Source organism: Strongylocentrotus purpuratus, unplaced genomic scaffold (genome assembly GCF_000002235.5).
Source record: "Strongylocentrotus purpuratus isolate Spur 01 unplaced genomic scaffold, Spur_5.0 spur5_scaffold_18, whole genome shotgun sequence".
NCBI lineage: Eukaryota > Metazoa > Echinodermata > Echinoidea > Camarodonta > Strongylocentrotidae > Strongylocentrotus > Strongylocentrotus purpuratus.
Genome location: NW_022145603.1, coordinates 9733087 through 9749860, shown reverse-complemented (window position 1 = coordinate 9749860; position 16774 = coordinate 9733087). Strand labels below are relative to the sequence as shown.

Sequence of the window (16774 nt, the reverse complement as noted above, 5' to 3'; positions counted from 1 at the left end):
GGCAGAGGAATAAGTAAGGGATCGAAACAGAATGATAGTCAACGTACGGCTAATAATTACTTAAAACACAGACTAGAGTCAAGAAAGTCTCAGAAATAACTGCTCTTAACGTCAAACTTTATATTGATTTTATTTTTTCAAATATTTAATACTATCAATTTCCACTGAAAAAGATTAAGCAATTTCATTTATATTCATGATAATAAACTTTCAAGATGATGTTACAAAATATTGTAAAAGATATCATTGTAAAAACATAAGAATATAAAAAGCATGATTTTTGAAATAAATGTTATACAAATTATTTTGCTGGCTCTTCCCTCTTTCTCCTTTTGAGGCCAAACTAGGCTATTTCATGCTCTCTCTCTCTCTCTCTCTCTCTCTCTCTCTCTCTCTCTCTATCCTCCCCTCTCTCTCTCTCTCCCTCTCTCTCTCTCTCTTTATCTATACCTCTCTCCCCTCTCTCTCTCTCGTTCTCTTTAAGATCAAAACGCATAATAGGTATGCGTCTTGAGATAGTATGTATACACTCCCGTTCTTTAAAAAGAAAAAACAGAAAGTGGGAATAAGAAAACTGCAGAGAAGTTGGAGAGGTTGTCTGTCGGCGTTCCTAAATGAGATGAAGCCGATTTTCAACCTCAGCACAACCCGTCTACGTGGTCCAGTGGTTAAGGCATTTGGCCTACGTATACGCAGCAGAAGATCAGAGTTAGATTCCAGTCGAAGACAGCTATTGGCTTGTTGGAAACTTTGCTTTTATTTTTAACCAGACGGGAGGCAGTGAGGAGGGAAATCTTCCAGAGCTATAGGATGGTAACATTTTCTAAGCCACTTCATTTGTACAGTGCGTCCCAGAAAAAACGAAGCCGAGAATTATCGATGTTTTATCGTAACTTAATCACATTTTTAATTGATAAATGACAAATATTTGGAAAGCTTAGACCCTCCTCTTTCATTTTATGCAGCTCATATAATACATATTTCACGCATGAGTGATTAAAATGAATTTGAAGAGAGGAAACCAAAAAGCCATTTGGCGGACGGTATCTGAATTTCAAGGAGAAAATTACATTTCTAAAGAGTTGAGTTTCTGCCCTTTCATTATGATACCTCAATCAGGAAAAATGAGCAAGGAATGACAAAGTTCTGTTTGTTTAAAGTAGTGCTTGCATTTCCATAATTTTATCAAACTAATTTGTTTTCATTGGGTGCCTGCCGTAGCAACAAACAGAGTTGACAAAAGACTTAACTCCATTTCGCTGACAATCAGCCGTAGACAAATTAAAGACTTCACTACTTTAAACAAACAGAACTTTGTCCTACCTTGCTCATTTTTCCTGATTGAGGTGTCATATGAAAGGGTAGAACCTCAACTTTCTGGAAATGTGATTTTCTCTTTGAAATTCAGATACCGTCCGCCAAATGACTTTTTTGGTTTCCTCCCTTCAAATTCATTTTAATCACTCATGCGTGAAATATGCATCATATAAGTTGTATCAAATGAAAGAGGAGGCTCTAAGCTTTCCAAATGTGTGTCATTTAGTAATTATAAATGTGACTAAGTTACGATAAAAATTCTCGGTTTCGTTTTTTCTGGGACGCACTGTATAGCCTAATACTTTATACAGAATTATAAGCCATCAAAACATCAATACATAGGCGCCCCATAAGGATGGCTATCATATCCTTCGTCGTACAGTTGGAACTTTTTAAGGAACTCCCTAGCGTCCGAAACCCCATCCAGAAATGTCTTTTCCAGTTCCTCCCTCCGCGGGGGGTACAGCCCCTCGCCCATACGAAACATGTGCCACGGTTTGATGACGTAATTATCTCTGCCGACGTCACGAAGACCCAGGGTGAGGTTGTCGCGCGGTCTGCTCAGTCCCGCGTACTTATCGGGCGCGATGGTGATCACGTGACCGGATGGTGGGAATCCGCAGTCGGTGGCGTCTTTGGGCGTTCCGGAGAGCGCGCTCACATCGACGTAGTGCTGGTGGTGAAAGCGAAATTAAAAATAAGTCAGGACTGAAACTTTCTTAAAGGATGATGACCGAATGACTCAATGTAGGTCTTTAATTTTCCAGGGAGTTGGGATTGCCATGGTCTTAGTAAGAAAATTAACTTTGAAATATTTTGAATAAACACGATCGCTAAGACTTTCGAGAATCTACCAAATCAAATTTCAGTAGTACGGACAATACAATATGCCTTAAATGAAAAAAGCCAGTTCATGGTTGCAGTCTGAGCGTGAGCAGATAAAGGTCATTGCAGAACAAATTGTAATATAATTATACGGAGACGAAATACTATACGTGCTCATGAAAGTTATGTAATCATAATTCATTTATGCACAAGCAGTGCACTCCATGATACATAGGTGGAAGTATTCTTTGAAAAGTGGAAACAAAGGCTATTTATGTAGCACCTCCTCGCTGTAGGAGTGATTATTCCAAAAATGTATAGAGTGGGACCTCTTCATGTTTTGAAGATCTGTGGATATTCGGGGTTGTTTCAGTAATGTGCTAACCGTGAACTGGTCTATTGCCCTTGAGTTTATTTCTTGTAAGTCGTTGTCATCGTGTTAAGATCTTCTAGCTTCATGAAATTCGTTTTCCTTAAATTCTGTCACCATCGACAATGTCTTGATTAAATCAAATTTATATATTTAATTTGATTATGGTGTTAAATATATATATATATATATATATATATACTCATCTATCAAGCATTATATTTCGAAAATCATATATATCGCCCCATAATAGTGTAGGACTTCCAAACAAGATACAGGGACTGACTGATAAAGATGTTCACTTTTTTGCCAGAAAATAGTATTTTTAAAGACCGTCAACACTACTGGGCCAGAAGGGATTAGACCACACAGCCAGGTCACTGACAGGTGGCTATCTCATTAACTCAGCTCTCAACTAACATAAGAAAAAGAGGATCATGGGGGACCAACAGGCATCGATTGGGGAAGTTTTCTATATAGAGGGAGCAAGTAGCTACAAGTACTATAGTGGGGCTTTCAGATCTTCTTGCTTTATGAATTTCGTTTTCCTTAAATTCTGTCACACCCTCATCATCAATGTCTTGATTGAATTAAATTATATATTTAATTTGATTATGGTGTTTTATCAAGCATAATACTTCGAAAATCATATAAATCGCCCCATAATATTAATGTAGGATTTCCAAACAAGATACAGGGACTGACTGATAAAGATGTTCACATTTTTGCCAGAAAATAGTATTTTTAAAGTGTTGCAGAATCATCAGAACATACCGTATTGGTAATATTATAAATTTTAACGCACAAAATAATCTTTGTCAAGTGCCTGGTTACAAATTATTTCAATCACCTCTTACAAATAATTGTATTTCAATAGCCAGGATGCGATTTGCATACATAACATGTTGCGATCGAGGTAGGAGGAGCCATTGGCCCGAATTCACAAAGGAGGTTTGTCGACAAACCTTGGTTTTCGTACGTCATATGACGCGTTTCGACGCGTTTTTACAAACAAGGGCCATAGTGTTTGTCTTACCTAGCAACAGTATGCAATTCGCATTCTGACTATTGAAATATATTATTTTGTAACAGGTGAATGAAATAATTTGTAACAAATATTTATGCATTCAATTTGATTACGTATGCATTACGAAAATGGTTTATCATAGATGTTGGTTCATGAAATGGGTGAAAAGTGACCGGAGGGGAATAGGGGAGGGGGAGGGGTGGGGAGGGGGAGGGGGTGGGGAAGGGAGGGGGATGGGAGAGGGAGGGGGAATCTTACATACCTTTCCCATTACGGTCGGGGCACTCGCCGTGGGGCTGGATGGATAGTAAACTGCAGCGAGTAAAACCTGTCAAGCGAATGAATGGTAAGTAGGTCCGACGGAAGTAGGATGAGATGAAAGAGAAGGTGAAAATGAAGAAGAAATAAGAATAAGAAGGAGGATAAGATGATGAAGACAAACAGAGTAGATGGTGGAGAATGGGAGATGAAGAAGAAATATAAAAGAATTAAGAAGAAGATGAAGGATAAATAGAAGAAGAAGAGGAGGAGGAGTGGGAGGAAGAGGAGGAGGAACAACAAGAAAAAGATTAACAACAATATTCCATGAGATCTTTACAATATTCAACTAAAACTTTGAGGCAACAATAATGATATCTTTATTAGTTTAAATAAGACGATATCAAATTTGTAACTGATTAATAATGATTCACGTGATAAGGCTTACCAACCAAACGCAATAAATGCACTTCCATGACTTACAATCACGCTACATTTACGCTCAAAATTTTACGAAATAAAATGTACATTGCATCTATCTACCCCCCCCCCCCCCTTAACATTTATTCTTAGATGGAAATTATTAGAATGTTAATATTTACCTCAATGAGGGACTGCTTTGTCGAATACGCCGTCACAACTTGCTTATCACCAAAAAGATACGCCTTCCCGTCGACCGTCACGATGTCCGACTTCGTGGGGGGCTTGAGAGGCTGTAACTCTTCCTCCAAAGTTTGTGATCTTCTGCGCATGTGCACTGGGATGTTTTCCGTCGTCACAAGTTGTTGCAGTGGTACGTGGAGCCGATTCGAACACGTGTCGTGGCAATTATTCTGTTGATTGGAATGAACAATAAAAGGTAAAAGTGAGCTGAAGTATAACAAAATACATTGAAACGAAACACAAAACTTACAGGAAACATTATTTGTTTTGTTTCATATTCAGCGAAAACACCTGACTGTGCATTTATAAATAAGCCTACTGCAACTGAAGAAGAAGAAGACAATGTTCAAATATATTACATTTTCAACTATTTACTTCATGACTATTTTGTAGTTGATTATGTCCAGATTTTGAATGAATTTACGAAGGAACACCCATCCAGAGTAAACACAATGTTCAAACAATTACAATAATCAGAGTCTGATTATCAGACCAGTAAACTGCTACTCCTTGCGCTGTTAAAAAAATACTCGATTAAAAAAAAAAAAACATAATTTTAAAAATACTTTAAGCCTCCGTGTGTTCAATGAATTGTAGTTTTAACCTAAAAACAAACTAGACAAATATACACGCGGCTGTGTGACCTACGATCATTATAATCATAAAGCCTGTTACATCTATATTAAAGTTAGACCTACACGTGTTGAGGTTTGTCCACTTCGGAAGTCAACCCCAGATTAGCCAAAAATATCAATAACTTAATTCTTATGCAAATAATTTTGGTAGTGTACATCGAATCGACAAAATGTGTATTGTGTTTCATGAATATATTCAGCAAATATATAAACCTTGATTCAATTACCTTAAGAAGACCTTCAAGGACATGACGTATTTCCTGTGTGAGGTCGAATCTAGGGGTCAAAGCTCCCTGTGGAAGGCTGTGTATCTTTGTAGACAGTGCGAGGATGGCATCTAAATATTGCTAAAATTAAACAAAATAAAATATGACATTCTTTGTCATCGCTCAGCTTGTCGTTCCCAATATAATTTGATAGAATTCATAACTTTCCTAATTTCCAGCGGACTTTGCTCCAACTTTTACTGAATCTTTTTCTGAATCTATTAAAGCTTATCTGCCATGGTTTACAGGAGGGATTAGAGCGCCCTGCAAGGTCACTGGACAGGTGGTTATCTCATCAACTCAGCTCTCAGTTAACATAAGAAAAAGAGGATCATGGGGGACCAATGGTCACCGATTAGGCATTGTTTGTTATATAGAGGGCGCAAGTAGCTACAAGTAGTGCAGTGGGCCTTTAAACCCAACATTATATCAGAATGGACTTTCACTTAAGGTCTATTATCATGTTTTATTTTTTATTGTATACACGTATTTTATGTGTTTTCATATAATTTTCATAGAACTACGCGCACTTTTGATGTATCATAAATTAATATGTAATTGAAAATTAAAAATGAAACTGAAACTGAAACTGAAATTGAAATTAATATTGAAATTAAAACTGTAAATGGAATTAGAAAAGGAATTGAAATTGAAATTGAAATTGAAATAGAAATTGAAATTGAAATTGAAATTGAAATCGAAATTGAACTTGAAACTGAAATTGAAATCGGAATTAACTAATCTTAAACTTAAATCTCAGCATTAGCTTACCAGCAGGCATTCCGGAGCAGACATCATGAGCGCTGCCGTGAGCACCCCGGAGGAGATGCCCCCGTAAGACTCCACATTCTGTATTAATCTCTTCCCGTGGTCGAGAAGACACACTGCGCACCCCAGGTCGTATACCCCCAGGAACGAGTTTCCAGAGAAGCTGATCCGATAGGGACCACGCCCTTCCATTCTCAACGTCTGAATCTATCTGCAATATAGAAGTAGTAGTAGTAGTAGAAGTAGTAGTATAGTATAATAGTAGTGGTAGTACATGTAGTAGTAGTAGTAGTAGTAGTAGTAGTAGTAGTAGTAGTAGTAGCAGTAGTAGTGAGTAGCAGTAGAAGTAGTAGTAGTAGTAGTGGTAGTAGTAGTAGTAGTAGTAGTATGAGTATGAGTAGTAGTAGTAGTAGTAGTAGTAGTAGTAGTAGTAGTAGTAGTAGTAGTGGGTATTATAGTGGTAGTAGTAGATTGTCGAGACGTGGAAGGTAATAATTCCCAACCTTCTTTCCCATAAACAAGAACAAGGTCCTTCCAGCGAGAAGAAAAGCCCCTTCTGCGCCCCGCACACAAGGGATTCTTGGTTCTACAATCATTATAACCATCTTCTCGGAGGTTAGAACTTTTTTTTGGACATGATTGTGTAGAAAGTGACCTTGTCTTGTGGCAAATTCATAGTCGTATACCCTTCCATAAATCGATATTTATCTCACCTGCGCTATTCTGGACAATAGGCATTACATTGATTTCAAAGTGTGGTCAAGTAACATTGCTATTGTCTCAGGTGCTACCGAATAGGTATGCTACAATGACTATTATAGAGTACTCAAGGATATTATCTTGTCAAGCATGTTCTTTGTTGAGCATGAATAGAACACCAGTCATCAGACATTGAACTCCAGACAGGAGAGGGTACACACGAGACATACACGCAAGAGCATTGTATAAATACAGTTAGCAACTAAATTATTCATACCCTTGTTTTGTAATTTTCCAGGTATGTGGAAACAATATTCGTCCCGACTTATTATGTTGCTTGAGAATGTGACATATTAAAGCTTATATCTAAAATAATTCAAAAAAGGGTTATTTTGCTGACCGTAGAACTATAGTTTTGTTCTTTAGATAAAATAGGGGATGTCTTATACAATCATAGTGACATTATCAATTCGCACATCAATTCCCTAATCTGTAGTTATCTAAAAATGTAAAAAGTATCAATTCAAATCTCTGCATTCCGTCTATTAGTTAGTAAAGGCTGAATTCCCTTGTGCAACGTTACTGCCTGTTCCGATTATTTTTGTATCGTTATGTATGAAAATAAATGTCATAACTTAAGTTGAATTCCATTACTAAATATTTCAAGCTTGAATGTATACGATCAATACCGAACAAGGCGAATATTAAGCATACCACTTTCCCATAATAATGTTTAGCCTAATTCCTCTCCATATGAATATAGAATTCGGTGTCAGGACATATTCATAATGTAAAACTATAATAATACAATACCTGCCGAAGAGCGAGCACGATCTCTTGTTCAGCAATACCAACGCGTAGATCTCCAAGGCAACGACACGCCGCTCTCGGACAGCTCTCTCAAAATTTATATCGCACCGGTCGTCTGCTTGTCAAGTATAGTTGCGTTTACGTGTGATCTGCATTAACTACACGAGCGAAAAATACATGTATTCCGAAACGGCGCAGAGTTAATCAGACACTGATTAAAATATGATATTTTCCTAAAGATCGTTCAGGTGAAATGTGTGATAGATGATCTCCACATGAGTTTGCACAATACCTAATTTCTCTTGTGTGTGCGTACCTGCTATTTCGTGATAGGATTAAAATCGAGTGCGTGTGCTGAGATTGAATGCATGCGTGTGTGCGTGGAGGGGGGGGGGGGGGGTCCGATCACACGCTTGATTGACGGAGCGGTGCAGATTAAAGGGCATTATTGATGTATATCTCCAAGTGTACAAGGTGTTTCTTTTGAGCAAAATACCTGCATAGATCTCGTGATTTTAACTGGACTGTTGATCATCATGATTCGCGGTTCCTGTCCCAGCCCAGCACAAATGTCATTTGGCAAGACTTTTAATAATCTTTCGCCATTCGAAAACATGAAGAGGGGCATGTGTCCCATGCAGCGCCATAATTTAATTATTAGATACCTACAAAATGTTAAAAATATGAACTCATTTGGAATAAAAGATACTCCTGGGAAATTGGCTCAACGTCCTCCTCCCTACCAACACAGCAAAAATAAATTAAGGAAAAAGGGGGAGTTTTTAAAACGATCCTTTAAGTGTCACGTGACCGATCTACGACTCCTTCCCTATTAAAGACCGATGGCGTTCAGACAAAATGCTAACAGTATAACAACACCAAACAAAGGATAAAGACGAATACCAGTAACAGCTCTCATTCCCACGGCAAACTACAAACACATCCACACAATACAATGGTATAAGAACTTTTCAACAAAAATACGCAGAGATTTAGCTTTTGTTAGGATTCGTGTATCGCTTTGTTGGGTTGGCAAATAACGAGTTGCACGCTTGTATTTGCGAAAGTGTTTACTCCTTTTGAGCTAACGGCTTACAACCGTAGATGAGTGGTGGTTGAGGGCCCGTTGAGGGGTGGTAAAGAAATATATATATTCGTGTTTTTGTTTTTCTTCTAAATGGGCTCTTAGTTCCTTCTCTATTTGGTATTCTTCTCCCATTTTCGCGTAAATATAATTCCTTTCCCTTTCAATTTTTGCTTTTCACCCTCTTTCCCCTCATTTTGTTTCTTCCTTTGTTTCAAAGTTTTCTTTCTGTTTTGTCTTATTTTGCTTTTAGTTTGATATCCTTTTTCAATTTGCTTCATTTGAATGTCAATGTTCCATTCCCCTCCTTCTCCTCCCCTTTTAACCCCTCCCCCCTCATATTCCTGAACAAACACATAACAAAGAAGTTTGACTTCGTATTGCAATAATTCCAAAATTTCTTACTACACAGTTTCCCTGGGTTAGTGATATACCACTGCCAAGGATAATATCACTTTAGGATTGGGCTATACGTTTATACAGTACTAATATTTATGTCAGACACCTTTATCATACGGCTTGGAAGAATGGTCTAAACTATAAGTACTTCCCCCCTAAGGGAGCCCTCTAAATTCTGACTTTTAGAAAAATGTTATGTAATCGGAAAAATACAACACTTTCTTGTACTGCGAGTCTGTGACACATTGATTTTTTTTCGATCAGTGCTGTGACAGCGTCTTAATTAATTTTGAAATACTGTATTGTAATTTAAGTTATTTTCGGGTCGGAGGGGGGCGGAGGATACTCAGGATTTCTGCTTGCATTTTTCTTCTATAAAGACGCCGTTTTGTAAATATAAAATAAATATACTAATATTGATATTGTTTTTTTTGTTTTGTTTATTTTTGTATTAAATTTATTTATTTATAAGATGTTTTATTTCCTCAATACCAGAGGTAGTACATAATAATCATAATTATGCAATGTACATCATAGAGAACTAACATCACATTCAGAGATTAAAAAATAGAATATACAAAAGGATAATTCTTAATTAACATTAATTGCTAAACAAACAACTTTTTCATACATTTCCTTATTTGTTTAAAACAATAATACTGTATACAGTAGGTTTGCGGGTGCACCATGTGTGAGAGAGAGAGAGAGTGGTTTAAGGAGTCCTGAAAAAGACTCTGACTCGGTAATCTTTCTTGGAGGAGTATAGTACTTATAATACTAATTTCTGATAATAATACTGTACACTATTTCCACGGCGTCAAATTTCACTCTAAATGGCGTCAGCTGGGAGTCAACTCTATTCCTAGTTAAAGTGACACGGATTCCGTATCAATTTGACTCGGATTGTGTGGCATCTGCTGAGAATTGACTCAATTCAGAGTCAAGATGACTCCTTTTTCGTGTCACTTTGAATAGAGTTGACTCCCAGCTGACGCCATTTAGAGTGAAATTTGACGCCGTGGAAATAAGAGTGTAGTAGTAATAATAATAATGATAAAATACTTAGTCATTTCATGTTCATTTATGTTCATTTCATGTTCATTATGTTGCTTTTAATATCGGATATCGCACACGTAATATTCATATGTGGTTATAAGGAATAAATCCTTGTCTTTATAGGACAAACTTATCTATAGATATTTGAAACCTATAACTCTCGATAGGGACTCGGAGTCCAGTGAATGAGCCACTATACCACAATGGACTCAAGAACTCTCTCAGCTAGCTCTCTCTCCCTCACTTTCTTTCTCTTTACCTCTCTCTCTCTCTCTCTCTCTCTCTCTCTCTGTCTCTCCTAGTTTCTCTCTATCCCTGTCTCTTTCTCTTCTTCTCTCTCTCTCTCTCTCTCTCTATCTCTCTTTCTCTCTCTCTTTCTCTCAACTTGTAGACCTAGCATGCCCTAGCCGCCCGGGTCAATCCCCTATAGCTATATTGGTTGCTATCGCTACACGACGCGTTTCTCAGGCGAGAAAGCACGTACAACTTTTCCCCCATCCTGCAAACGAATGGATTGTAGTCGTTAAATACAAACCCATTTTGAAAACAATTATTGTTGCAGGTGGAGCAAGTGGCAATAACAATAATTATTTTAATAATTGATTTTTGGTATAAAATATAACTAAATTGCTAGTATTCGAATGTGTTTTAAAGCTCGTCTGCGCCAGTGTGGCCAGGGGAATTAGACCTCCCTGCAAGATCACTCAGGACGGTGGTTATCTCATCAAATCATTGCATTAACATAAGAAAAAGAGGATCATGGGGGACCAACAGGCACCGATAAGGCATTGTTTAGAGGGCGCAAGTAGCTATTAGTAGTGCAGTGGGGCTTAAAGGATATCAATGGAATCAGTGGCTGATCGGGGGGGGGGGGTTCTAGAGGCACGTGCTCCCTGGCCCCTCACAAAAAATAATAGGACAATGCAAGTGGAAGAAGCTGAGGACTGATGACTTTTTTTTTCTCTCTCTCTCTCTCTCTTTCTTGAGAACTTTTTTTTAAATACAAGAATGAATTACTGACTAAATATCATGTCAGAAGACACAACATACAAAGTAAAAGCCAATTAAAACAACTCAGCACGGGGCTCATGGATAATTCCGTATATAAAAATACGCCCCCATGGGGGGGGGGGGGGGTAATTTAGTCTACAATACAAGCGTTTAGCGAACTGATGATGTAAACAAAGGGCACGTGGAAGGGAAAATAATCACCAATGAAATTAAAGTAAGTTGTGGTAATGATTACCTGGTTGTGCAGCATTTTCTCTATTAATATTGGCCTAAATTATGTTTTTCTACCTTCATCCTAAACACCACCCAACTGAGCTCAGAACTGTCTGAATATCCGAGACTACATTATTGGTATCGCAAACAGAAAGTACAGAGGGCACACAGGGCAGGGTACAAAAGATGAGCACATAAAATGCCCGGAGAAATACGTCTGGTGAAAGAAATCATTCACACAGATATCGTTTACCTTTTGACATGGGAATAATAGGAAGAGACAAATATTCTATTTGCCGATTTGAGATTAACGAACTGGTTCCAAATTACGAGCACCGGTTCGCTCGCATACACGAACAGGGTGTTCAAATCACCTAGGTACGCGTTAAACACGTACGGGGTAATAATATTTTCGGAGAACTACGTGAGGAGACTTCGATTTTATTATAGACCGGTGATAATAGTAGACACTCCGGTAGACACTGTTTCCATCCATAGTTTGTCAATATATTGACGGAGATACGCTAGAGTTTGGATCATGCTTCATTACTGGAATTAATGCCCGCACGCAGTATAATTGGTTCGTCAAACTGTCACAAAATGTTTATGTAGCATAATGTTATAACGAGGTCATTAAACCACAATTAACTTCACCGTTCGGGACACTAATTGTTGTGGTTTTTGGAGTGAGAGAGTGAGAGCGAAGGACTTCGATCATTCGTTCGTCCAGAGCAAGATTCGTCCGATATTACCTATCTGCATGTTTTGAAAGCTAGAGGTGAGTCGCTAAACAAAGAGAATACAACATTTTAAAACAAACATATTAGAAATATTGATGTGGAATAGATTTTGATTTGATAATAGTGATCATGTTTATAAAGAAGAGAGCAGAGTGTCCAGAAAAATTGTTTTCTTTCGTTAGTCCGCAGCAATTAGTTAATGGTTTATTTTCTATTATTATTTTGTCTCTGTATTTTTTTAAAATATATTATTTATTATTGTGTGCCAGAGAATGAACTAAAATAGAATAAATATTTTGGCTCGACGTGTGGCATCTTATAAAGCATTTTACAAAACACAGGAAAAGGAAAGGGTTGTTAATAATAAGCAAACATTGTAGGGACATCTTTTTCGGAAATTCATACAATCTGTGACATAATAATTATTGTGGGACATTGGAAAGTGTATAAGTGGTTAATCATTACTTTTAAACAAACTTTTAAGGCGGGGTTCTACACTTAATGGAACATTTTCAACATTGGTTTGGGATGATTGGATGTTAAGTTAGCCAGTCGGATTGAAATTAATTCGCAGGAGGCCGCCGAATTAGTCACAATGTTTAGACCTGCAAAAATATGATGGGGAACATGATGATTTTATATCAAAATATTTTCCAGAGTCGGTAAAGATATAATTATATTGTAGGTTTAAATCTGCACAGGGAGAACTCAGTTTGGATCACATTACAATACCAGTAACTCAGACTCTGCGGGGGATATCTAGCCTCAAACTCAGGACAATACACGTATTTCAATACAAGAGTCATCGCACTTAACAACACTTTAAAAGCCGTGTATCACCACAGTCATGATCGATATTATTGATCGGAATCGTATACTTTTGAATGGGTTTTTATCGGCGTGATGCTTTTCGCAAGGAAATGTTGTTTTGTGATAGCACTTTGTTGATTGGCTTACAAGGTAATAGTACGCCTTGTAAACACCAAATAATGTTGTTGTTCTAATACTAATATACACATACTTCTGACTACTACTAGGCCTACTACTACTACTACTACTACTACTACTACTACTAAATATGCTAAGACCACAACAACTTCTACAACTTCAAATACTGCTACTACTATTACTTCTAAAAGCCTAAAAATTAATAATGATGATGATGATTATAACAATAATGAATGATATTAATAATAATATAGTAATAATAATTTTAATAATATTAATAATATTAATAATATTAATAATGATAAAAAATGATAATAAATGATATAGATAGCCATGATAGCAGTAATATTTTTTGCTATCGTCTTCTTATACATAATGTATATAGTTATTATATTTATAAATTAATGTACTGGTTGTTAATATTTCCTGTCTCAACATCTCCTTATCAGGGATACACCCAACCCATTATGACGTCACATGTGTCTCCTCCCTTCAACCTGTCGTTCACCGAGGCGTCGTTCTTCGGACTGAGCAACCTCGGTGTGGCGCAATGCCTCCTCGATCACGGGACCGTAGTCCTCTCCCAGATGCAGGCGATAGGCGGCTCATCCTCCAGTGCCATCATCGCTGCTATCATAGCAACGGCTCCTGAAAAATTAGCGGTAAATTTAAAGCAGTGTAACAGATCCGTGGGCGACACTGATTTGCACCCCCCCCCCCCCCCCTCCGGCTAAAAAGCAATAAGGCACACCAAGAACCTGATTTCCCCTTTTTAAAACTTTTTTTTTCGTCTCCGTTTTTTTTCGTTCATTTTTTCTTTTTTCTTCCCTTCTCCCCTTTTTTTTCTTCTTCTTTGTGTATCTTTTGGTTTGTCACAGAATGTTCGGACTTGTGCGCCCCCCCCCCCCCCCCGCCAGAAAACTCTGTCCGCCACTTTAAGAAATGGAGATTCTCTAGGAAGCCTTTTGGTATTGGGGAACTGTGTGTGTATGTTAATGGGGTGCATTCAGTTACAGAAATTGATTTTACAAAACGTGACTTGCTCAATATTATTATATCGATATATTTTGCATTTGTTTAATTAAACGCTGATTATTGGGAGCGAAGTAAGGCTTTTTAATAGAGGAAATGATTTTACAGTGAATTGCTCATTTGATATATATATGATTGGCTAGTGTAGGCCTATATAAAATTGAGATATAAAGACTAGGAACACCATCTTATTATTGAGGATTTGTTTACTTTTTCAGTTACGTATCATCTTAGAATATACATAAAAGGATAAAAGAAAACAACATGATTGCAAAGATGTTAAGAAATTTTTTTTCACTGGACCTAATATCCATCGCAACTTCAACTTTTATTTACTTATTAAATGTCTCCTTACTTAGGATTTACTCTATGGCCTCTACGATATCGTCGACGAGATGTCGCCCCTCCCAAATGGCGCCATCACCCCGGGATTTGATTTCATTGGTCGGCTACGCGCGCTCCTCGACCGGCTCCTACCAATCACAGCGCACCAATTAGCATCTCATAAATTATTCATCAAAGCTACAGAGCTGCGATTGGTTGATAAGTACGACGCGCTGACGGTGCATGACGTCGATCAAGGGACGAGCTCGTGCGTGAGGTCGAAGGGACCAAAAGTATTCGAGGTCGGTGATCGGGCTTGGGCCTTGGGTGCCGAGGTACAGATTTCAAGCTATGCGAGTCGAGAGGAACTCATCGAGGTGAAGAATTTATCTTTCTTATTTATAAAACTCTTAATCTCTTTGAAATCGCCTAAGATCATATTTTCATAGATCTCTACGTTGCTTTCTTTCCTCCCTCATTTCCTCTATAGCTCTTTCCTTCCTCCTAATTTTTTTCTCGCTTTTCTTCGTCTTTTCTAACCCAATTCATCACGGCAATGATTTCTAAATTGTATACCGACCTCCTTTTAAAGAGTGTCGTTCATTACGTAATTCGCCAAAAATTGCATCTATAAAATGTTTAATTCATTTCTTTCAACATTGCAGTCCATTATGTAACATAATTTTCTTGACCATTTTCGAAATGCTACAGGTGTGTAGTAATATATCTCTGCGCAGTGCATATGCTTTTCAGTAAGATACAGACAACTTCTTCTTCAAGTTCTTCCACAATCTCCAGGGGGGTGTTTCACAGAACTTGTCATCAGTGACAAATGACAGTTTTTGTTATAAGCTACTGAAATCCTTGCTTCTGATTGGTTATCAGCAGATTTTTCACTGATTGTTGTCATTTCGTCATTGAAAATAGGCTTTGTGAAACGGGTCCCAGATCGCATTATGTAATCCATAATCAACCTTTCCTTATAAGTCATTTTCGTAATGTTACCAATAATATATAATTTTAGTCAGAGTACGAATTGCATACATCCCGTGTACCCAAGGTAAACAAACTATAATGTTAGTCCTACCTAGCATCAACTAATGCAGTGGGCATTCTGACTATTGAAATACAAATATTTGTAACAGGTCAATGAAATAATTAGTAATGAGGCACTTAACAAAGACTTATGTATTGAATTTGTTTACAATACGATAATGGCCTATTCCTAATCTAATAGCATGAACAGTACTCAATTTTAGCTCAGTGACAACAATAATTGAAATGTTGACGTTTGCCTTCTTTGTTCTGTCGGTATCATTGTGACGTAGGTTATCCTGGGCAGCGTCTTTGTACCTTGGTTCACGACGTGGACACCGCCTTCATTCGATGGCAAGGTAGGAATTATTTTTCACAATCTCAAAATGCACAGGAGTGGAAATCAACTTTTTAAATAATAGTAATAAAAATAAAAGTAGCAATGTTGATAATAATATGATAATAACCTCATTATCGAGTGAAAATCCACGCTCAAAAGAGTGGATCATGTCCACTTTATAAAGAGTAATATGACCTCTTCTTTGGATCCAAACGATGACGACGACGATGAAATATTTTAGGCCCATTTTCACAAAATAATGTACATTTAAAAAAGACTAGCCAAACTTGGATAAAAGAGATCATTTGCATTCCATTTCTCGATCTTTCGTGAATTAATATTGGGGGATGTTTTCATGAAGTTCGTATAACCCGAAAACCCGACTCGAAGACCCGATTGAACGGAGTAAGTCCTTGGGCATTTACCCGGTAACAAATACTGTTAGTGTGACAGGAAAAATTAGCTCGAGGGCAATTTCAATATGGTATTGCACATAGAAGACGTTATTGTAATGTATTTCCAAAGTAACGCACAGTGCTATATTGCCTGAGATGAATTTTTTAAAGCCTTGCGATCATTATTATTTACAAACAAAATTGATTTAGAAAGAATTATTTAAACAAAATATATATATTGTTCAGGGGCGTACGCAGGATTTTTCAAGGGGGGGGGGGGGTTTAAAATCTGGCCAAAAATATTTTGCTCCCGAAAATTTGAAAAGTCGCTCAGTGGGGGGGGGGGGGGGGGTAAGCGGGACACTTTTTTTTATAGTCCAAAAAAAAATCGCAAAGACTCAGCCAACCGAAAAGTCGCTCAGTGGGGGGGGGGGGGGGGGGGGGGGGGGGGGGGGGGTAAGCGGGACACTTTTTTGATCGTCCAAAAAAAAAATCGCAAAGACTCAGCCAACCGAAAAGTCGCTCAGTGGGGGGGGGGGGGGGGGGGGGGGGGGGGGGG

At 37.8% G+C, this 16774-nt stretch overlaps 2 protein-coding genes across 2 annotated transcripts in view; one reads left to right on the top strand and one right to left on the bottom strand.

Moving 5' to 3' along the window:
* Positions 1–1627: 1627 nt before the first annotated feature.
* On the bottom strand, positions 1628–7997 carry LOC763231 (patatin-like phospholipase domain-containing protein 4). Its single transcript, XM_030988995.1, has 6 exons — positions 7642–7997; positions 6133–6340; positions 5323–5442; positions 4400–4630; positions 3802–3867; positions 1628–1990 (listed from the first exon to the last, which is right to left on the bottom strand). Exons 2-6 carry the CDS (start codon positions 6319–6321, stop codon positions 1649–1651), a joined length of 948 nt encoding a protein of 315 aa, XP_030844855.1. The 5' UTR covers positions 6322–6340; positions 7642–7997; the 3' UTR covers positions 1628–1648.
* Positions 7998–11942: 3945 nt separating this feature from the next.
* Positions 11943–16774, top strand: part of LOC115925507 — a 27754-nt gene continuing 22922 nt past the window's right edge. Inside the window, exons 1-4 of the mRNA XM_030989495.1 lie at positions 11943–12179; positions 13539–13751; positions 14481–14822; positions 15774–15839. Coding sequence (XP_030845355.1) covers positions 13557–13751; positions 14481–14822; positions 15774–15839 — 603 coding nt within the window. The 5' untranslated portion in view covers positions 11943–12179; positions 13539–13556. The remainder of the gene's footprint in view (positions 12180–13538; positions 13752–14480; positions 14823–15773; positions 15840–16774) is intronic.